The sequence below is a fragment of the Nerophis lumbriciformis genome, linkage group LG02 (genome assembly GCF_033978685.3).
Source record: "Nerophis lumbriciformis linkage group LG02, RoL_Nlum_v2.1, whole genome shotgun sequence".
NCBI lineage: Eukaryota > Metazoa > Chordata > Actinopteri > Syngnathiformes > Syngnathidae > Nerophis > Nerophis lumbriciformis.
In genome coordinates this window covers 19,972,364-19,995,457 of record NC_084549.2, presented here as the reverse complement: position 1 = coordinate 19,995,457, position 23,094 = coordinate 19,972,364, and the positions used below count along the sequence as shown (strand labels likewise).

The following is a 23,094-nucleotide window of genomic DNA, read 5'->3' as shown; positions in this document are numbered from 1 at the left end:
CGTCCACTTTACTTTTCATCAATTCTAACAACGTGCCGGCCCAGTCACAAAATATGTGCGGCTCCTGCACGTACACACACGTAAATGCAATGCATACTTGATCCACAGCGATACAGGTTACACTGAGAGTGCCCGTACAAACAACTTTAACTTTGTTAGAAATCTACGCCACACTGTGAATCCACACCAAACAAGAATGACAAACACATTTTGGGAGAACATCCGCACCGTAACACAACATAAACACAGCAGAACAAATACATTTTCGGGAGGGGCACTGAAAGTTGGGAGTCTCCCGGGAGGGTTGGCAAGTATGAGAACTAGCGGTGAATGCGGTGTTACCGCGGCACCGCAGCTGTATATAATCGGCTCTAGTGTTAGTTTGATATCGCCTCAAGGGCCAAGTGAAATTACACGGCGGGCCAGAGTTTGACACCCATGCCGTAGGTGCTTCGGGGCCCGAGCCCCCACGGACAATGCCGAGCACCCACGTTGGATTGATGGCAACTTTCAATCTATAAAAAAAATTTTTTTAAATCAATCTTGTTGTAGTTAATTTTGTGGCGAGTTTGGTCCGATTTACAAAACAATAAAGCCACAAATCAAATGGGATATTAACTTCGCTGATCGTCTATTTTTTTTTTTTTTAATAAACACACACCGAGCACCCACTGGCAGAAATGTAGAACGGCGCCTATTAAAAATTAAACATGTTCAATATTCACGATCGAAAATTCTGACGTGTGTGTGAGCCTTTCACTCCGATTGTCCAATAAGAGCAAATGTTACGAAACGCGCTGGCTGAAGAAGACGGAAGCACAACAAAAAACAGCAACCAATTAATGTGATTACTGTATATTTAAGCATGCTAGCCAAATAGCTGACAGTTTTTATTTTCCGGCATTCTGAATGTGGTGCAGCATGTTGCTGCCCCTCACAGGTCAGTAAAGTGGAAAACTTGGGTATGCCCCCTATTTAATTGCCCCCAGGGAAAAATAAAGTTGTTGTTTTTTTTAATTGAATTGCACTATATGCAGCATATAGGGGCCCTGCGCTAAAGGGGGTGTCAAAGTCTGCTTTGTCTGTATTGTATTGTGCTTCAGCGTGTTCGCCCACTCAATCACGCGCCAGAGAAGAAGTGTTTTCCTTTGACTTAACATCGACCGTGAGCTCAAGATCATGGTGAGACAGAAAAGAAAGTCCTCAGAGCATAAAACAGAAACCGCACTTGGGAGAAGGGGGAAGATTGAGAAGGATAATGGAATGATAATGTAATGTGGAAAAAAATGGGGGACACTATTAGAGTTTAGTCCAATCACACCAATAGTATTGTTAAGAGCCCTATATATTTTTTCCCAAATTTTGTTTTATTATTTTAGAATTATGTTTTTTTACCATTCACACTTATTTCACCAACATAATTGATGTGCTTTTTGTGTCAATTAATAAAATGTCTCTTAAATAAATGCAAAAATCCTTACATTTATTGATACATCATTGGATACCTTTTCCCAGTAAGTCTGTGATGTATTATTATATAATAAAGTCTACATGCTTTCAATTAAAAGAAAGCAAACACAAATATGCGTCTGTTATTATTTTCATATGGTGGCGGGTATGAAAAGCTATCAAGTTATCATTAACTTGCTAAGCAATGAAGAGGTTTAAAGGGGAACATTATCACAATTTCAGAAGGGTTAAAACCATTAAAAATCAGTTCCCAGTGGCTTATTTTATTTTTCGAAGTTTTTTTCAAAATTTTACCCATCACGCAATATCCCTAAAAAAAAAGCTTCAAAGTGCCTGATTTTAACCATCGTTATATACACCCGTCCATTTTCCTGTGATGTCACAAAGTGATGCCAATACAAACAAACATGGCGGATAGAACAGCAAGTTTATAGCGACATTAGCTCGGATTCAGACTCAGATTTCAGCAGCTTAAGCGATTCAACAGATTACGCATGTATTGAAACGGATGGTTGTAGTGTGGAGGCAGGTAGCGAAAACGAAATTGAAGAAGAAACTGAAGCTATTGAGCTATATCGGTTTGAACCGTATGCAAGCGAAACCGACGAAAACGACACGACAGCCAGCGACACGGGAGAAAGCGAGGACGAATTTGGCAATCGCCTTCTAACAAACGATTGGTATGTGTTTGTTTGGCATTAAAGGAAACTAACAACTATGAACTAGGTTTACAGCATATGAAATACATTTGGCAACAACATGCACTTTAAGAGTGCAGACAGCCCAGTTTTCATCAATTAATATATTCTGTAGACATACCCTCATCCGCTCTCTTTTCCTGAAAGCTGATCTGTCCAGTCCAGTTGTAAATGCATCTGCTTTGAGTGTCGCAGGATATCCACACATTCTTGCCATCTCTGTCGTAGCATAGCTTTCGTCAGTAAAGTGTGTGGAACAAACCTCCAATTTCTTGCCACTTTCGCATCTTTGGGCCACTGGTGCAACTTGAATCCGTCCCTGTCCGTGTTGTTACACCCTCCGACAACACACCGACGAGGCATGATGTCTCCAAGGTACGGAAAACAGTCGAAAAAACGGAAAATAACAGAGCTGATTTGACTCGGTGTTTGTAATGTGTTTGAGAAAATGGCGGATTGCTTCCCGATGTGACGTCACGTTGTGACGTCATCGCTTCGAGAGCGAATAATAGAAAGGCGTTTAATTCGCCAAAATTCACCCATTTAGAGTTAGGAAATCGGTTAAAAAAAAATATGGTCTTTTTTCTGCAACATCAAGGTATATATTGACGCTTTCATAGGTCTGGTGATAATGTTCCCCTTTAAAACACTACAATCACTGGAATTTGGTACTGTTGTCTGCAATAACAGCCAACTTGCTAGCATTAGCAGCAGCACAATGTTTTATTATAAGGTAGCGCATGCAAAGCTTTAAGCGAGACCCCAAGATGCAGAGACTGGCGGCGTAGCCCAGGTAAAAAAAAAAAAATTGAATAAGAGCATGTGCAGCTAGGAGAAGTTATACAGCTAAGAAGTGCACAAAAAGGTTTACACTTGTTCAGGTGGCAACAAACAATGACCTATCCCTGTCCTAATTGGCAACCAAGGTCAGGTGTGTCCTGATTGCCAATTAGGGACAGGTGAGGGAGACAAGCACTCAGGCCACCTCATCACAGGGCCAACACAAATAGACAGACAACATTCACACACTAGGGTCAATTTAATGTTGCCAATCAACCTATCCCCAGGTGCATGTTTTTGGAGGTGGGAGGAAGCCGGAGTACCCGGAGGGAACCCACGCAGTCACGGGGAGAACATGCAAACTCCATACAGAAAGATCCCGAGCCCGGGATTGAACTCAGGACTACTCAGGACCTTCGTATTGTGAGGCACATGCACTACCCTGTCCCACCGTGCTTCCTTATATATATATATATATATATATATATATATATATATATATATATATATATATACCGTATTTTTCGGACTATAAGTCGCAGTTTTTTTCATAGTTTGGCCGGGCTCCAGTGCAACTTATATATGTTTTTTTTTTCCTTTTTTATTATGCATTTTCGGCAGGTGCGACTTATACTCCGGTGCGACTTATACTCCGAAAAATACGGTATATATTATTTTAATTTTTTTTCCTGTACACACCGTCACACATATTGCTCTTCAAAACCTTAATCATGTCTCCTACATATTGTTTGCCTTTCAGGAGGAAAACTGTGTCCGAAGTGGCTGATATGATGAGGGTTGAAATGGTGACAATATAATTACTTGTGTGAAGTCATTTCTTCCCACCAGTCTAACTTTGACCTTGGAGATTAGATCATCTTTGAGAGACACTTTCTTTTGGACATGTTTGCTGCTTCGTTTCCACACCAGTGCGCTTGTAGTAATTATAACAATAACTCAGTGTGGACAGTTAGGCGGCTTCATTGAGTTAACTGATGTTGAAGTTGACTTGTCTTCGCCTGATGTTTGCGCATGACATATAGTGATATGCAGAGGTGGGACCAAGTCATTGTTTTGCAAGTCACAAGTAAGTCTCAAGTCTTTGCCCTCAAGTCCGAGTCAAGTCCCGAGTCAAGACAGGCAAGCCCCGAGTCAAGTCCAAAGTCAAGACTGGAAAGTCTCAAGTCAAGTCCTAAGTCCTGCATTTTGAGTTTCGAGTCCTTTCAAGTCCTTTTAACCACAGACTAATATATTAACACAGATTGTGTATGCTTTTCAAACGCTGTATTTATTTATTAAAACAAGTGCATTTTAAATTGCAGGAAAGAAAATTGTGCTGACATTGCACTTTATAATAGCACTATTAACCAGTCATTTTAAACATTAACTGATTCCTTTACAGAACAAACACATTGAAAAATAAAGTGCAAATGTATTTATTTGTACAAAAGTGTTAACATTGAAAAAACATGACATATACGTGAACATAACAAAAAAGTTGTACTTTTTATATGTCAGGGCCCTATGCTGCATTGCATTTGCAAAAGACCAAATTAGCCAAGAGTCTGTCAGTCATTTGTGCACGATGGGGGCGTAGTATGATGCCACCATGGCTGAAAACTCGCTCCACTGGAGCACTGGAGGCAGGCACTGCCAAGACTCTCATGGCCACTCGGAACAGTGAAGGAAGAGTCTTCATGTTCAATGCCCAGAACAAAAGGGGGGAGAGAGTTGTTTTGGGTTGGTGCACTACTTGTAAGTGTATCTTGTGTTTTTTATGTTGATTTAATTAAAAAAAGAAAAAAAATATATATATATTTCTTGTGCGGCCCGATACCAATCGATCCACGGACCAGTACCGGGCCGCGGCCCGGTGGTTGGGGACCACTGAGGTAAACAACCAACAGTATGTCAGAAAGCTAGCTAAAACGGTACACATATTCATAATATAGTATACATTTTAACTGACCTTTATTTTACTATTTTTGTCTTTTTTAGGTGGCTAAAATACGCAGTGCTGCTGACCGCCGTCTAACGTTACGTGTGATATATTGACTAACGTAACCCTGCTTAAAAAAAAATCACTGAACAAAAAGTATGAATAAGGTAGTGAACTGCAACAGATTCCTGTGTTTGCAATAACGTTATAACGTTAGCAGTGAGTTTACAGCCTCACTGATTTAACTACACAGCAAATAAAAGTCACGTTACTTAGCCAATAAACGTTATCTTACATTCAAAACTTACCGTTCTTTGTGCAACTTCAAATGCCGGACGAAGTTGGAAGTTGTTGCCTCTCCATCAGTAATTTTCGAACCGCATGTGTTGCATACTGCAAACCGTTTTGTGTTGACCACCTCGCAATTTTTATACCCAAACAAAATTATTTTAGGTATCATTTTTTGTTCACTGGCGTGTGGTTTGGACATGTCTTCTTCGTTGGTTGTCCTGCAATTTGATTGGATGAATGCTGTGTGATGAAAACAAAGTAGATCTAATTTGATTGGCTGTTGTACTGAGAGCACACCTGTTGACACACGCAACGCTGATAGACAAGTACACAATGAAAAATACGGAGCGCTCCCGAATAACTTTTTCATCTTTGGGTTTTGGGGAAAGTAGCAAGTCATGTCAAGTCATGTCAATTCAAAAGGCTCAAGTCCAAGTGAAGTCACAAGTCATTGATGTTAAAGTCTAAGTCGAGTTGCAAGTCTTTTTACATTTTGTCAAGTCGAGTCTAAAGTCATCAAATTCATGACTCGAGTCTGACTCGAGTCCAAGTCATGTGACTCGAGTCCACACCTCTGGTGATATGATATTTCACAGTCATGTGGGCCCTGCTATATGGACTAGACAGCCGTGTGTGTGTGTGTGTGTGTGTGTGTGTGTGTGTGTGTGTGTGTGTGTGTGTGTGTGTGTGTGTGTGTGTGTGTGTGCGTGCGTGCGTGCGTGCGTGCGTGCGTGCGTGCGTGCGTGCGTGCGTGCGTGCGTGCGTGCGTGCGTGCGTGCGTGCGTGTGTGTGTGTGTGCTTGCAAGGGGGAGCTTGTTGACAGCTGACAGTTTGACATCAACTGTCAAAAAATCAATCTGATCAATTGATAGGCGCCACATTATACAGTATATGCATCCATCCATCCATCCATTTCCTACCGCTTATTCCCTTTGGGGTCGCGGGGGGCGCTGGAGCCTATCTCAGCTACAATCGGGCGGAAGGCGGGGTACACCCTGGACAAGTCGCCACCTCATCGCAGGGCAGTATATGCATATTCTATTAAATAGTCACATAGTTCAATGTTCACTGTCCAGATGCATTAAACGTCCGTTAATACCAGGATGTTCACACGCACCGTTCCCTTCCGCTGTGGATGTGCATTTTGATTTTTGATAAATAATACTGAGTGGCATCATGGTTCTTTTATCCTAATCTCAGGGGACGTTTCCAGGTGTCTCCTTTCAAGCGATCAGAATAGATTTGATCGTTTTTCTGGCAGGTTTCTTTTATCATTTCATTGCGTGTGGTGTGCATTGCATCCGAACTTCAAGTGCAATACAATGTTCACCTTCCCGGGGAGCTTTTCCAGCCTCAAAAGCGCGTAGGAGCAGAAGTACCTAAGTCAATAGTAAAATACGCGCAACTCAAATTTGACTGGGAATGCCAACATTAAAGGGGACCTACTTTGCAAAACCCATTGGGATCTGCATAAGTCCCACCAAATCCAAATTATTATTTTTTTTTGCTAGCATCAAGGCTGACAACAGTTTTGAGCTAGTTAAATAGCTAATAACTATTTACACCAGGGTTTCATTCAAAAACATTGCCAACTAAATCCTTTTTAAGGGCTTTAGTACACCCTAATCTTGCAAGGATGCATAAACAGTAAGACTGTTTTTTTTGTGTGATGTTCTATTTTGTGTCTTTTAAAAAACAAGCTGTGGGCCACACTTTGGTCAGCCTTGATCAAAATTATAGCTTCCCCCTTTACTCATTGTGTAAAAGCATAGATCAGGAGTGTCAAACGTACCGCCCGAGGGCCGGATCAGGCCCGCAAACAGCTTTTATCCGGCCTGTGGGATGAGTTTGCTAAGTATAAAAATGTACCTGAAATTGTTGAATGAAAGAAACATATGTTCTAAATGTGTCCACTGGATGTCGCAATAGCAATTTTTTTTATCTTTGTAGTTGATGCTACATATGTACAAAATAAACCACATGATGTTAGTACATCAGTCGAGGAAAATGATCAAACTACATAAGTAACATACTTTAATTTGATTTTGATATATATTTTTTTATCTTGATAGAATGAAAATCAACACCAATGAGTTGACTGAACATTATCACATAATTTATTCAGAAAATATAAATAACGACAAAGTATATATACTATTGTGTGTAATGTTCTATATTTTCAATGGAACATATACAATGTTGGTGTTGTTTACTTGAGTCATATTGCATGTTGCAACTTATGCGTTATATAGTTCTTGTGTGATGATCATTTGATTTAAATAAAATAAATATATGATAAAAAATATGATAAATTGATCCATTATTATTTACAGCTAAAAAGAGTTAAAAGGGAATTGATTTGATTTATACATGTGTTTGATATTGATTATTTGAGAAACACTGACACTGAATTGAGTTGTTTTCTACTCAATAGCCGAACAAAGGGTTAACTAAAAGACTGCATGTTCCACAATGCATTGCGGCAAAACCGGATGTTAGAAAAGACTTGGAGCAGGTGCATTGTGGTTGTTGAGATTGAGGATTACGAGCCTACGGGTGATGAATGAATGACAGATAACAAGATGTAAGGATCGTTTTGTATGCCAGTACAACTTTATTACACATTTTCGACATCCTGTCCAATACTTTGATCGTAGTTAATCTACATTGCAATCTGAACGTATCTATTATGTGTGACTGCCATCATATTGCAGTCTACACGTATCTCTTATGTGTGGCTGCCATCTACTGGTCACACTTATCGTTTCACCATGTACCAAATAAAATAGGTTTGAGGTCTGTTAGCACAACCAAATGTCGAGTTTTGGGAAAATGACAGGATTTTAAGTGCGCCTTATCTTTCGAAAAATACGGTACTTGCTCTTTTTCGTGTTGGCTTCCAGTAAACAAATGATGTTTGTTTGCATCTTCATTTTCAATGAGTTTCATACTTTTCTAATTTTCTCCCATTCTCGGTTGGCTTGATCTATACATTTTTAGTGAACAAAAGACTTCTACAGTGATTGTGTATGTGAGGCTATGTTTACACCGCAAATCAATTCCGATTTGTTTGCTCATATGCCACAAAAACTGATCAGCACAATTGTGGATTTTTTCTAATCTGGCTCAGGCCTCTCTCGTAATACTTAATTGTAAAAAAAAAAAAAAAAAAACAACATTATGATTTATACAATTTCAGAATGTGCATGTTCTACTTTTAAACAAAGAAAACAATCTGAAGTTGTCTTTATTTTTAAGTTATGGTGCCATGATTTTGGGAGTAGATTTTTCTCCATGTGGCCCCCGATTTAAAATGAGTTTGACACCCCTGGCTTAGATGACGAATACGGAGAAGCTGAATATTTAGAATTTGACATGAAAAGCACAAAGTTCTGTTTGTTGATGACTATGTAGGAGAGTTCTGATTCCAATAAATGTCCATACCAGAATTTGAGAGACAACACGGTATCAGTGTGACAACCAACCCCATTCTCTCCTATCACATGTTTGTGACTATATGAAAACTATACATACCTCGCATGACTTGCTGAAGCCCGGAATACCCTGATTGGCCGCTGTTTCTCCGAAGGGATTGTGTCGATACTGTTCTCCATCTCTCACTGACAGTCTTGGAATGGCCGTCATCGGGCGAATAATCCCAGGCATCGTCTGAAGACCAGAAGTGATGGAAGTCATTACACATATGTACATGGGTTTACATAATTTAAGTTTTGTGTAATTAAACACAGTGACTGAATACCTTCTACCTTTTTAGACTCCATCAGCTTTCTTGTGGTAGCCTCAGATTGATGCAATCTGCCTAAAGACGCCTTATTACACCATGTCAAAGAAAAATATTGACAAAATATTAATTTGGATGAAAGGCAGAGAAATATCGATATGTCTCAAGTAGAGACCGATATGAATTAAATATTTTTTCTTTGAAAAATATTTTTTTCTCAAACAGCATAAGGTAATTATTTGTGAGGAGGCCTTAATTTGTACAAATTGTGTTTTTTGAATTGGCCACCCAAAAAAAATGTTTTATTACTATTTTGCAATCAGTAAGGCTGTACATTTAAAAGTTAAACTAATACTTTATTTCCAGCACGTCACACGTTAATGCATTCAAGTACCCTGCTGATGTGGATTTTGTTTTCCTCATGTTTATAATGACAAAATAGACTGGCTCTTCCCTTTTAAATACAAACCCCGTTTCCATATGAGTTGAGAAATTGTGTTAGATGTAAATATAAAAACGGAATACAATGATTTGCAAATCCTTTTCAACCCATATTCAATTGAATGCACTACAAAGACAAGATATTTGATGTTCAAACTCATAAACTTTTTATTTTTTGCAAATAATAATTAACTTAGAATTTCATGGCTGCAACACGTGCCAAAGTAGTTGGGAAATGGCATGTTCACCACTGTGTTACATCACCTTTTCTTTTAACAACACTCAATAAACGATTGGGACCTGAGGAAACTAATTGTTGAAGCTTTGAAAGTGGAATTATTTCCCATTCTTGTTTTATGTAGAGCTTCAGTCGTTCAACAGTCCGGGGTCGCCGCTGTCGTATTTTACGCTTCATATTGCGCCACACATTTTCGATGGGAGACAGGTCTGGACTGCAGGCGGGCCAGGAAAGTACCCGCACTCTTTTTTACGAAGCCACGCTAATGTAACACGTGCTGAATGTGACTTGGCATTGTCTTGCTGAAATAAGCAGGGGCGTGCGTCCATTAAAAAGACGGCGCTTAGATGGCAGCATATGTTGTTCCAAAACCTGTATGTACCTTTCAGCATTAATGGTGCCTTCACAGATGTGTAAGTTACCCATGCCTTGGGCACTAATGCACCCCCATACCATCACAGATGCTGGCTTTTGAACTTTGCGTCGATAACAGTCTGGATGGTTCGCTTCCCCTTTGGTCCGGATGACACAATGTCGAATATTTCCAAAAACAATTTGAAATGTGGACTCGTCAGACCACAGAACACTTTTCCACTTTGCATGAGTCCATCTTAGATGATCTCGGGCCCAGAGAAGCCGGCTGCGTTTCTGGATGTTGTTGATAAATGGCTTTCGCTTTGCATAGTAGAGCTTTAACTTGCACTTACAGATGTAGCGACAAACTGTATTTAGTGACAGTGGTTTTCTGAAGTGTTCCTGAGCCCATGTGGTGATATCCTTTAGAGATTGATGTCTGTTTTTGATACAGTGCCGTCTGAGGGATCGAAGGTCACGGTCATTCAATGTTGGTTTCCGGCCATGCCACTGCTTACGTGGAGTGATTTCTCCAGATTCTCTGAACCTTTTGATGATATTATGGACCGTAGATGTTGAAATCCCTAAATTTCTTGCAATTTCACTTTGAGAAACGTTGTTCTTAAACTGTTTGACTATTTGCTCACGCAGTTGTGGACAAAGGGGTGTACCTCCCCCCATCCTTTCTTGTGAAAGACTGAGCATTTTTTGTGAAGCTGTTTTTATACCCAATCATGGCACCCACCTGTTCCCAATTAGCCTGCACACCTGTGGGATGTTCTAAATAAGTGTTTGATGAGCATTCCTCAACTTTATCAGTATTTATTGCCACCTTTCCCAACTTCTTTGTCACGTGATGCTGGCATCAAATTCTAAAGTTAATGATTATTTGCAAAAAAAATATGTTGTCTTTGTAGCATATTCAACTGAATATGGGTTGAAAATGATATGCAAATCATTGTATTCCGTTTATATTTACATCTAACACAATTTCCCAACTCATATGGAAACAGGGTTTGTAATAAAGTGTATAATGGAATGGGACAAACATCCCACAATATGTATACATGTTCTATATACAGTATGACTTGATGTTGTCATTCAAGATGTATTATTCCATGAGAACACACTTTTTAAATGTGCTTATTTACTCACATATTTGGTTTCACGTCCCAAGGATTTGGATGAGATGTTCTGCAAACAAATAAGAAGGGAAATGCATAAAATGTAATATGTGGCAAAATGTCGTCTCTGCATTTCACCCATCCTCTCTTGAGATCAGATAATATTCAGTTAGTCCACATGTATACATGACACAAAGAGCGGAACATTTTACATGTTAAAGATGAACAAAAAAAGGCTATTTCAAGGTACTGTATTGCCCTATTAAACAGGAAATTACTTATTTTGTGTTCTGGCGCTACAGTACACGGAGAATAAAATGAACTTGACTTTCTAAAAGGACTAGGGCCCCCATCTCATATAATTGTAGCAGTAACACTTTGTACTTCTAAAATGCCAACAGGGGGATCGAAGGGGAACCGCACTTTTTGGTGAATTTTAGCTGTCGTTCACAATCATTATGAGAAACAAAGCCAATGTAATTTTTCAATGCATTCTCATAAATAAACATAAATATAAGTGTGCTTTCAATGGAGGTCATCTTTTCCGCCTTATAAAGCCATCTAAATCAGTGGTCCCCAACTACCGGGCCACGGCCCGGTACCGGTCCATGGATCGATTGGTACCGGGCCGCACAAGAAATTAAAAAAATAAAAATAAAAATAAAATTGTTTTTTTTTGTTTTGTTTTTTAAATTAAATCAACATAAAAAACACAAGATACACTAGTGCACCAACCCAAAAAACCTCCCTCCACCATTTACACTCATTCGCACAAAAGGGTTGTTTCTTTCTGTTATTAATATTCTGGTTCCTACATTATATATTAATATAGATCAATACAGTCTGCAGGGATACAGGCACACATGATTGTATTTTTTTATGACAAAAAAATATATATAAAAAAAAACAAAAAACTTTGACAGCCAATTTAGTCCTAGGAAAGGAGAAAAAGACCCAAAAAGACGCTTGGTTCCACCCCACTTTTTTCCTCGCAGAGAAATGACAGCAGACATTGTACAGTAAGTGACATGTTAGTATATTTGTTGGCTCTTACAAAGTCTGCAATGAGTAGTAATCAGTGATGTTAAAGGAAAAAGGGAACGATGCATGCTTAAAATGAGCAAAATATGTAAATAATACATGTTATTATAAATGTGCCTGTTACTATATTACATATGTGTTTACATCATGTATATAAAACCTTGATAGAAGTCTTTGGAGATTTTTTTAAACATTTTATAGGCAGAATAGAGCGACTCCCATAAGCTCCATTTTAAATGCATTTATTTACTAGTTAGAATGCATTTAAAAAAAAAAAATTTTTTTAAATAAAAAACATGTGTTCTTGTCTTACATAGATTTTGTGAGTGATAGGCGAAATAAAATTTAAAAAAAGTGCAGTTCCCCTTTAGGGCTCGCTCTGCATACACCTTCTTGATCTCTCCATCACGTGTCTGTCAGGTGTCTTCAAAAGGTGAGAAGTTTACCTAAATAGGTCTTATTACGATTTTTTTTCTACATTTAAAACACTTCATTGTAGTCTACATAACATGTAATGGTAGTTCTTTGGTCAACATTTAGTATATTATGTTTCATAGACCGTTTTCAAGCTACTTTCTGACCATCTCTCCAGGCTACGCCATTTGGTGGGCTGTCTTATTTTCATGCATCCACTTTGACTGTGTCTTCTTCCCGCCATCTTTGTTGTAGTTTTTAGCGCTTCCATAGTGAGTCTACTAACAAATTAAGTTTGAACTATGTTGCGTATGTGCGGCACAATAACAACACACTGTTGTCTCGTTAACACCCTTTATTCAACTGATGCATATTACGACAGCCGCCACTTGGCGGTCCAACCTTAAAGGGACAGTAACCTATTACCAGAACCCACACCCTTTATGAACATCACAATATATACGCTACTTTGTATTACAAATGGCAACAGTGGAAGATGTGTTTGCATGTACAAGCCAGTCTGCCCCACAACAAGAGGCTGGAGAAAAAGAAGAAGCTTATTGATTACTAGGGGTGTGGGAAAAAATGTATTCAAATTCAAATCGCGATTCTCACGTTGTACGATTCAGTATCGATTCTCATTTTTCAAAAATCGATTTTTATTTATTTTTTTATTTTTTTATTTTTCAATTTTTTTTTTTTTAATTTTTTTTTTATTAACTAATCCAACAAAATAATACAAAGCAATACCATAACAATGCAACCCAATTCCAAAACCAAACCCGACCGCTTTCTTCTCTTTACCTATTTTAAGCTCCTATTTGTATCCAGGATTTTAGAGAACAGTGTTTTTGTACAGATACAGCCTGTTTTAAATGACAGTGACATTTTAGATACTATTCAGTCGGGCTAAAGAGCCTACCACAGCACTCTGAAAGGTTTTTAATGACTTGTTTTGAATGACTGATCCCGGCAGTTCAGCCATTGTATGGCTTTTAGACCTGACTGCTGCTTTTCGCACAGTTGACCACACAATTATTTTATCTCGTTTGGAAGACTTTGTATGTGTCAAGGTAACTGCTCTGAAGTGGTTCAGGTTTTACCTGTCAGGGAGAAGTTTCTGTGTAAAATTGGGAGACTCAACTTCATCCATCGCCCCCCTTGACTGTGAAGTCCTCCAAGGATCAATTTGTGCAATTTTCAGAAAGCAAGGCAACTTTTACCATTTTCATGCAGATAACTGCCAAATTTATTTTTTAAATGAGCGTAGCCCCCTGGTACCCTTACTTGAGTGCTTATATGACGTCAGGTCCTGGTTGGCTCAGACTTTTTTAAAGCTAAACGAGGAGAAAACTGAACTTGTGCTGCTGGGCAACAGTGATCCCCTGCTTGACTTGGACTTTCTTAAGAACTCTGTACGTTCCACAGCCACTAGCCTCGTAGTCATTATAGACAGTGGTTTTAAATTTGACAAACAAATCAACGCCGTTGTAAAGCAAGTTTTTATCCCCTTCGGCTATAATAAAAGATTAAATCTTTTAAACAATTTGAACAGGCCGTGCACGCTTTTATCTCATCACGTCTGGACTACTAAACACTGGAGTAAGTCAAAATGCACTTTCACGTTTACAGTTAGTCCAGAATTCTGCGGCACAAATTTTAACATCCATCCATCCATCCATCCATCTTCTTCCGCTTATTCGAGGTCGGGTCGCGGGGGCAGTAGCCTAAGCAGGGAAGCCCAGACTTTCCTCTCCCCAGCCACTTCGTCCAGCTCCTCCCGGGGGATCCCGAGGCGTTCCCAGGCCAGCCGGGAGACATAGTCTTCCCAACGTGTCCTGGGTCTTCCCCGTGGCCTCCTACCGGTCGGACGTGCCCTAAACACCTCCCTTGGGAGGCGTTCGGGTGGCATCCTGACTAGATGCCCGAACCACCTCATCTGGCTCCTCTCGATGTGGAAGAGCAGCGGTTTTACTTTGAGCTTCCCCCGGATAACAGAGCTTCTCACCCTATCTCTAAGGGAGAGACCCACCACCCGGCGGAGGAAACTCATTTCGGCCGCTTGTACCCGTGATCTTGTCCTTTCGGTCATGACCCAAAGCTCATGACCATAGGTGAGGATGGGAACGTAGATCGACCGGTAAATCAAGAGCTTTGCCTTCCGGCTCAGCTCCTTCTTCACCACAACGGACCGATACAGCGTCCGCATTACTGAAGACGCCGCACCGATCCGCCTGTCGATCTCACGATTCACTCTTCCCTCACTCGTGAACAAGACTCCGAGGTACTTGAACTTCTCCACTTGGGGCAAGATTTCCTCCCCAACCCGAAGATGGCACTCCACCCTTTTCCGAGCGAGAACCATGGACTCGGACTGGGAGATGCTGATTCCCATACCAGTCTCTTCACACTCGACTGTGAACCGATCCAGTGAGAGCTGAAGATCCTGGCCAGATGAAGCCATCAGGACCACATCATCTGCAAAAAGCAGAGACCTAATCCTGCAGCCACCAAACCGGATACCCTCAACGCCTTGACTGCGCCTAGAAATTATGTCAATAAAAGTTATGAACAGAATCGGTGACAAAGGGCAGCCTTGGCGGAGTCCAACCATCACTGGAAACGTGTTTATTTGCTTCACTTTTTATTTGTGAAGCAAATAAACAGTCTCCTCTTCATTACTATTGTTGCTATGTTTTTATTGAATGGTATCTGCTTCTGGGTTGTATCCCGCACGTTAAGACTTGCGCATGCGCGATACGAAGGTTCCTCTACCGCCGCACACACCCCCTCGAGAAAACTGGTTTCTAATCGCATAATCCACGTGTGTTCGTCTGATTTTTCAAAAACCGAACACGATCAGATTAAGGTGTTTCCATGGGTTGTGTGGGGCTTAATTAGAGTCAAACTATTTGAGAAATTGGACTAATTTAGTGCATGGACACATATTCTGACTAAGTTAGGAGGCAAGAAAAGTGTGTTGTTTTCTTTATTGTTGTGTACTTATAATAATTATATAACCAAATGATACTATTTGTAGTCGAGGTGGAGAGTGAGGGGGCGCAAAATATGTCCTTGTTCCTAAGTGGGCATAACGGGAAAATAACTGAGAAGCACTGATCGAACCTGACAAACCCGATGGTTTGTTTCACACATAATTTAGAAATGAAATGAGTTTGGAAAAGGTGTTCTGGTTCTGAATGTAGTGCCAGTCTGAAAAGCAGCCAGTGTTTCTGGAGCCACACAGGAATAAAGTGATGACATTAGTTTTTATAAAGAAAATTATATACTCTGAAGTGCAGCTCTATGCTCTTCTTCATCTGGGTTTTCAAAACCGATTGAAAAAAGACATAACAAGGGTTAGAAACCTTCATCAGAATTCAGCGTTTGACATGTTGAAACCAAAACATTCCTTCCTATCTCTTGAAAGGACGCTGATAAGCCTGACATGGCATATCTGTAATCTTCTTGTTAACACAGCTGGCTGTCAAGAGTCTAATGTACCCACTTTCAGTTTCAATTTGACAATCAGACAAAAAGATGAATGTTTTGAGGCATTAAGAGATACTAGGGAAAATAGATAACTTACAGAAGTTGATATCTTGGAAGATGTTTTGCTCTAAAACAAGGGAGAAATAAACCCAAGGACATATGTAACCAACGCATTCTCAACAAAAGTAGCACAATAGTATCAGTAGAATGACCTGAACTCACTGGTGGAATGGGATGAGCCAATATCTCGTCAATGGCTGCATACAGCTCCTCAGACTGCTGCCGGAGTTCAGCAGGCGAGCACATCTGAAAAGGCGCACAAAAGCATTGACGTCCGCGTGCATTTATGTGGAATTTATGGTAAAAATGCCAAGTGATGCGTGCACCTCAGCGTGGGTGTCTTTGTCACCCCACTCACTCGTCACGACTCCTTTCAAAGTCTCCCCTCTTTCCACCTGTTCGTCTATCACCTGTGAATATAAAGCATGGTGAGTAGCTTCAAATGTTTTTTTTATTTTTATTTATTTTTTTTATTTTTTTTCATTTATTTATTTATTTCAGGCAATGACATAAAAAAGTACAAAGTTGACAACACATAATAATATAAATTAATATAGTGCAAAAGGTAATGTTTAGTATGTAATGCATGATTGATTTCCATTTCCGTCTCACATGTCACTCCTGCACAATTATTATTCATGCACTCTGCATTGCTATCCGCCAGTTACGTCCAGTTGGATGGTGATTTATGATTTTGCATCTATAGGTCGCCCAAACTGATTTACAATAAAACCACTGGCCAAGTCAGGGGCCTATGAAGGCACCAAGACAAGGTGGCTTCGAAGAAAACCTGGCCAGAAAGCATCTCCATTTAAGAAAGTGTTTAGTGTTGTTTTTTATTTGTTATGTATTGTATATATCATATGAAAATATAATATAATAATATAATATATCAGTATATATTATATACTGTATATATAATATGTAAATATTACATTATATTGCTACTAGGGTACATTTTTATTCTACCGTATTTTTCGGACTATAAGTCGCAGTTTTTTTCATAGTTTGACCGGGGGTGCGACTTATAGTCAGGAGCGACTTATGTGTGAAATTATTAACACATCACCGTAAAATATCAAATAATATTATTTAGCTCATTCACGTAAGAGACTAGACGTATAAGATTTCATGGGATTTAGCGATTAGGAGTGACAGATTGTTTGGTAAACGTATAGCATGTTCTATATTTTATAGTTATTTGAATGACTCTTACCATAATATATTACGTTAACATACCAGGCACGTTCTCAGTTGGTTTTTTATGTGTCATATAACGTACACTTATTCAGCCTGTTGTTCACTATTCTTTATTTATTTTAAATTGCCTTTCAAATGTCTATTTTTGGTGTTGCTAGTCCTTCTTTTAGAATTGCTTTTAATGTTTATTATTTTATTGTTGATTGGTTGACTGCTCTGTTTTTTGTTCAGCATCTTGAAAAGTGCTTCATAAATTAAACTCATTGTTATTATTATTTATTTCGGACATTTCTTAAGTTTTATCAACTTTAATTATTTTAACGTTATTATTATGTTACAAACAGACATGCCACGGCTTTCTACACAAAAGGCTTGCTATATTCAATGTTTTTTTTTTTCATTTTAAATTTATGAATTTGTATAGTAATTATATTTGTTTGTATTATTTTATTTTATTTTATTTTATTGTTGCCCTAATATTGCTTTGTAAAAAAAAAAGCTTTTTTAAGTTATGCTGATAACCAAATAATTACATACACACATGAAAATATAATTAAATTAAACCAAATGCATTCCTATTGAGGACCCTTATTTCAATGTTGTACGGTATACCGGTAGTAGTATAGTACCGCGATACTAATAATCATATTCGGTACTATACTGCCTCTAAAAAGTTCCGGACCCCCCCTCATTCATTTTCTACCACTTGTCCTTAATAATTTAGACAATAATAGAATGGAAAATGACACAATATGTTACTGCATACATGAGAAGCTAAATTAGGAGCCTTTGTTTGCTTACTTACTAATAAAATACAAGTTGTCTAGTATGTTCACTATTTTATTTAAGGACAAAATTGCAGTAAGAAACATGTTTAATGTACCGCAAAATGTTTTGTTAAAATAAAGCTAATAATGCAATTTTTTTGTGGTGCCCTTTATTTAGAAAAGTACCGAAAAGTAAATACCGGTACCAAAATATTGGTATCGGGGCAACACTAACAAGACCTATTTTAAATTAGGAGACAATATCATGACAAAAAATGTACCGTATTTTTCGGACTATAAGTCGCAGTTTTTTTCATAGTTTGGCCGGAGGTGCGACTTATACTCAGGAGCGACTTATGTGTGAAATGATTAACACATTACCGTAAAATATCAAATAATATTATTTAGCTCATTCACGTAAGAGACTAGACGTATAAGATTTCATGGGATTTAGCGATTAGGAGTGACATATTGTTTGGTAAACGTATAGCATGTTCTATATGTTATAGTTATTTGAATGACTCTTACCATAATATGTTACGTTAACATACCAGGCACATTCTCAGTTGGTTATTTATGCATCATATAACGTACACTTATTCAGCCTGTTGTTCACTATTCTTTATTTATTTTAAATTGCCTTTCAAATGTCTATTCTTGGTGTTGCTAGTCCTTCTTTTAGAATTGCTTTTAATGTTTATTATTTTATTGTTGATTGGTTGACTGCTCTGTTTTTTGTTCAGCATCTTGAAAAGTGCTTCATAAATTAAACTCATTGTTATTATTAATTATTTCGGACATTTCTTAAGTTTTATCAACTTTAATTACTTTAACGTTATAATTATGTTACAAACAGACATGCCACGGCTTTCTACACAACAGGCTTGCTATATTCAATGTTTTTTTTTTCATTTTAAATTTATGAATTTGTATATTAACTATATTTGTTTGTATTATTTTATTTTATTTTACACTTATTCAGCGTGTTGTTCACTATTCTTGATTTATTTTAAATTGCCTTTCAAATGTATATTCTTGGTGTTGGGTTTTATCAAATATATTTCCCCAAAAAATGTGACTTATACTCCAGTGCAACTTATATATGTTTTTTTTCCTTCTTTATTATACATTTTCGGCAGGTGCGACTTATACTCCGGAGCGACTTATACTCCGAAAAATACGGTACTCTATACCTGCATTATCCTTTCCATCCTTACCCTTTCCGTCCTTTGTAACTGAGTTACTGTCTGGAACAATTTCACTTGTGGATCAATTAAGTGTGTCTAAGTCTAAGTCTATGTCTAAGTCTAAGTTCATGTGCTCCAGACTTTTAGTAAATAATTTGGATCCAAGCAATAAAAATGACAATTATAGCTACAATAACTTTACTGTCTCAGAGGTCCTACAATAGTGTATTGGAAGTGATTTGTCCAAAATCCTGCCATAATGCTAAAATTTTAACAGTTTAAAAACCCTACTTACTCGGAACGTGCTTTTTTGTGTGTCTGTAGCTTTAATGCTAATGAGCTGTGTTTGTTCATACCTGTCTCTGACAGAGTGTGTGTCCCCAATAAGTGCTATTGTGTACTTAATCTGCTTTGCCATATGTCATACAACAACGTAACATTAACGAGTGGAACAGGAGGACACAAAAGTTAGCAAAACTTGCATAGCTATGTTAGCTACACAGCTAATGTTGTGGTCATATTTTAACAGCAACATCATGCAAGGTTATATGTAACAGAGGCCAGTCAATTTGTATGTTGGTAAACCTCACTCCCTGTCAAACTTGAGAGCAGTGCTGGTTGCCAGTTTGAGAGCTTAGGCTCCGTTGCTAGCACGCTCATCTCTCATGCCGGACGACCGAGATTTGAGTCCCAGGCGGAACGAAAAGCAGGGACTGAATCATCGCTTCCAGAAAGCTAAGTATAGGGGGAATGGCCTTCTCTCTTCACTGTTAGTCTTATTTGGTGAATTCCAGAGAACCAGCTTCCTCGACAGTAGACTTTTGAGTTTGGTCTATTTATTTTGTCAGAGTTAAAGGAGAGCTCTGCTGTTTTTATGGATCTTCTGCAAAAAAGATAATCTATTGATGACAGCACTCCATTGTCTTTAAGAATCTGCAGCAAAAATTTGAGTCATCGGTTGAATAGCCCAAATGATGAAAAGGAGAGGACCTAAAATGGAACCTTGAGGAACACCACTAGTATAACTAAATAAGTTGAAATAACTGCTGACTGCATCTGAAGTAAACAGGCAACAGCAACACTTTAGTTACATACATTACATTACGAAAACATTTTATGTAACTGCCAAAAAAGAGAGGACCTATAGGGGAACTGCAATCTTTTGGGAATTTTGCCTATCGTTAAATATCATTATGAAAGACATGACGACGGATGGCTTTTTAAAAAAATGCATTCTAACTCATAAATAAAGGTAGATAAAAGTAATCTTATTAGTGATTCCCAGAGCCCAAAAAAAGTCTGCGGGCTATAGAGCGTTTTCTATTCGGGCTCCAGTACTATGGAATGCCCTCCCGGTAACAATTAGAGATGCTACCTCAGTAGAAGCATTTAAGTCCCATCTTAAAACTCATTTGTATACTCTAGCCTTTAAATAGACCCCCCTTTAAACCAGTTGATCTGCCGTTTCTTTTCTTTTCTCCTCTGCTCCCCTCTTCCTTGTGGAGGTGGGGGGGCACAGGTCCGGTGGCCATGGATGAAGTGCTGGCTGTCCAGAGTCGGGACCCGGGGTGGACCGCTCGCCTGTGCATCAGCTGGGAACATCTCTGCGGTGCTGACCCGTCTCCGCTCGGGATGGTGTCCTTCTGGCCCCACTATGGACTGGACTCTTACTATTATGTTGGATCCTCTATGGACTGGACTCTCACAATATTATGTCAGACCCACTCGACATCCATTGCATTCGGTCTCCCCTAGAGGGGGGGGTTACCCACATATGCGGTCCTCTCCAAGGTTTCTCATAGTCATTCACATCGACGTCCCACTGGGGTGAGTTTTTCCTTGCCCTTATGTGGGCTTTGTACCGAGGATGTCGTTGTGGCTTGTGCAGCCCTTTGAGACACTTGTGATTTAGGGCTATATAAATAAACATTGATTGATTGATTGATTGATTGATTGATTGATTGATTGATTGATTGATCTTAAAACGGAGCCAATTAATTAATTTATTTATTTATTTATTTTTTAAATATATTTTATTAATATTATTTTTTTATTTTTTCCCCTCCCTCAGGGGGGGGGCTCGGCGGGGCGGTTGCTGGTTGTTCCATCTCCATCGTTGGGGTCCCTGCGGGTGGGGTGGGTGGTTCCCGTGGCCCTGTGCCTGGGTGGTCCTGCGGCGGCCGGTTTGGGTGGGGTGGCCGGGGTCTGGCCTCGCCGCGCTCTCCGGGGGTGGGGGGTGGGCTCGTGGGGGCCCGGTTGCCGGTGGGGCGGGGGCGGTCTTCCCGTCCGGTTGCGGGGAGTCTCTGGGTCCCTCGGGCGGGGCGTCTCGCCTTTCTGCCCGTGTGGGGTGTGGTCTCTCGCTGGCTTGGGGTCTGGCTGTCCCCTGCTTTTCTCGTGCCCTGTCCTCTGCCGGGTGCGTCTGTCTGCGGCCTGCTGCTGGCCCTTGTGGGCGGTACGGTGGGTCGGGCTCTGGGGTTCCTGTCGCTGGCCGGCTTGGCTGCGTGGGGGCGGTGGTCCCTGGTTCCCTGGGCACCACGCCTCCTGTTTGTGGGTTGGGCTCTCGGGGGTGATGGGGCCGTGCTCTGGCTCCCACGCACTCTGGGAGTCGAATGTATTGTACATGCAAATTCACATATGCTCACATACATACATAGGTACCTACGCTCCCACATACATACACAAATACAGTACATATTTACCTACCTAATGTTCGTACATCCACACGCACATTCAATATACAAACATACACATACACATACTGTACATATACATTCACTGTACAAACACATATACACATTCTGTACATATACATTCATTGTACAAACACATATACACATTCTGTACATATACAAGTACATATGCATACTTACACTCATGCACATAATCACGTTTCATCAAACATATATTAACGTTGTTGCCCTAGGGTAAACTGGGTGTAACACATGGCACACTGACAAAGCTTAACCTATTGTGACTATAACAATCTACAAGGTTAATGTAGGTTGCTTCTCTTTCTCCCCCTCCATTTTTCTGCATTCTTTCGTATCTCAAGTTATCATTACGTATATGTATTGTTGCATTTAAACAACTGTATTGTTGATAATAAAGGTAAATTATTGGTATTGTTCATTATCAATAGCGCTATTTCTATTGGTATTTGTATTGATCCATTTGTAGTGTAATAATGCTCATTGTCATTTCTGTATTATTTTTTATTTTTCGCTAACTGCTTATTTGCTATTACTTTTACCATCATATTTGTACATGTCATATTTGCTGATGTTGCTCTATTGTTGTTGTTGTTGTTGTTGTTTGCTGTTGTTGTTTTTGTCTCTCTGTCTAATCCCCCTCTTGTCCCCACAATTTCCCCCTCTGTCTTCTTTTTTTTCTCTTTCTATCCCCTCCTGCTCCGGCCCGGCTGCACTAAATGATAATATAAATACATTTAATAAAGTCAAATACAAATAAGGCAACAAGAGAAGTATCCTACACTTCTCTTTTGTAAAGTAAATCTGAACAGCCGACATGGGCATCTACATCAACTATATGATTTGCCTGAGAAGCTGGACAGGACATAATAAAAAAAAAAAAAAAAAAAAAAAAAAAAAAAAAAAAAAAAAAAAAAAAAAAAAAAAAAACGGAGCCAATGTGAAGTCCTCTATTCCGCCCATAATACTCAATAAATAACCATCCAAAAAGCGCCAACAATACTCGATTTACATTTCATGACTTGAATTAGGGCTGGGCGATATATCGATATACTCGATATATCGCGGGTTTGTCTCTGTGCGATATAGAAAATGACTATATCGTGATATTCGAGTATACGTTCTCACGCAGTTGCTTTTAGCTGTGC

The 23,094-nt window shown here is 39.2% G+C and overlaps 1 protein-coding gene across 2 annotated transcripts in view; it reads right to left on the bottom strand.

Annotated features, from left to right (window-relative positions):
* mlip (muscular LMNA-interacting protein) overlaps positions 1–23,094 on the bottom strand; it is a 110,318-nt gene that overhangs the window by 17,485 nt on the left and 69,739 nt on the right. The window contains exons 7-12 of one of the 2 annotated variants that reach the window (XM_061956783.1): positions 16,411–16,494; positions 16,247–16,330; positions 16,122–16,151; positions 11,109–11,147; positions 8,939–9,008; positions 8,713–8,847 (exon numbers count right to left, since the gene is read on the bottom strand). In XM_061956783.1, the coding sequence (XP_061812767.1) occupies positions 8,713–8,847; positions 8,939–9,008; positions 11,109–11,147; positions 16,122–16,151; positions 16,247–16,330; positions 16,411–16,494 (442 nt within the window). The remainder of the gene's footprint in view (positions 1–8,712; positions 8,848–8,938; positions 9,009–11,108; positions 11,148–16,121; positions 16,152–16,246; positions 16,331–16,410; positions 16,495–23,094) is intronic. The other variant, XM_061956707.1, reaches the window with a different exon arrangement.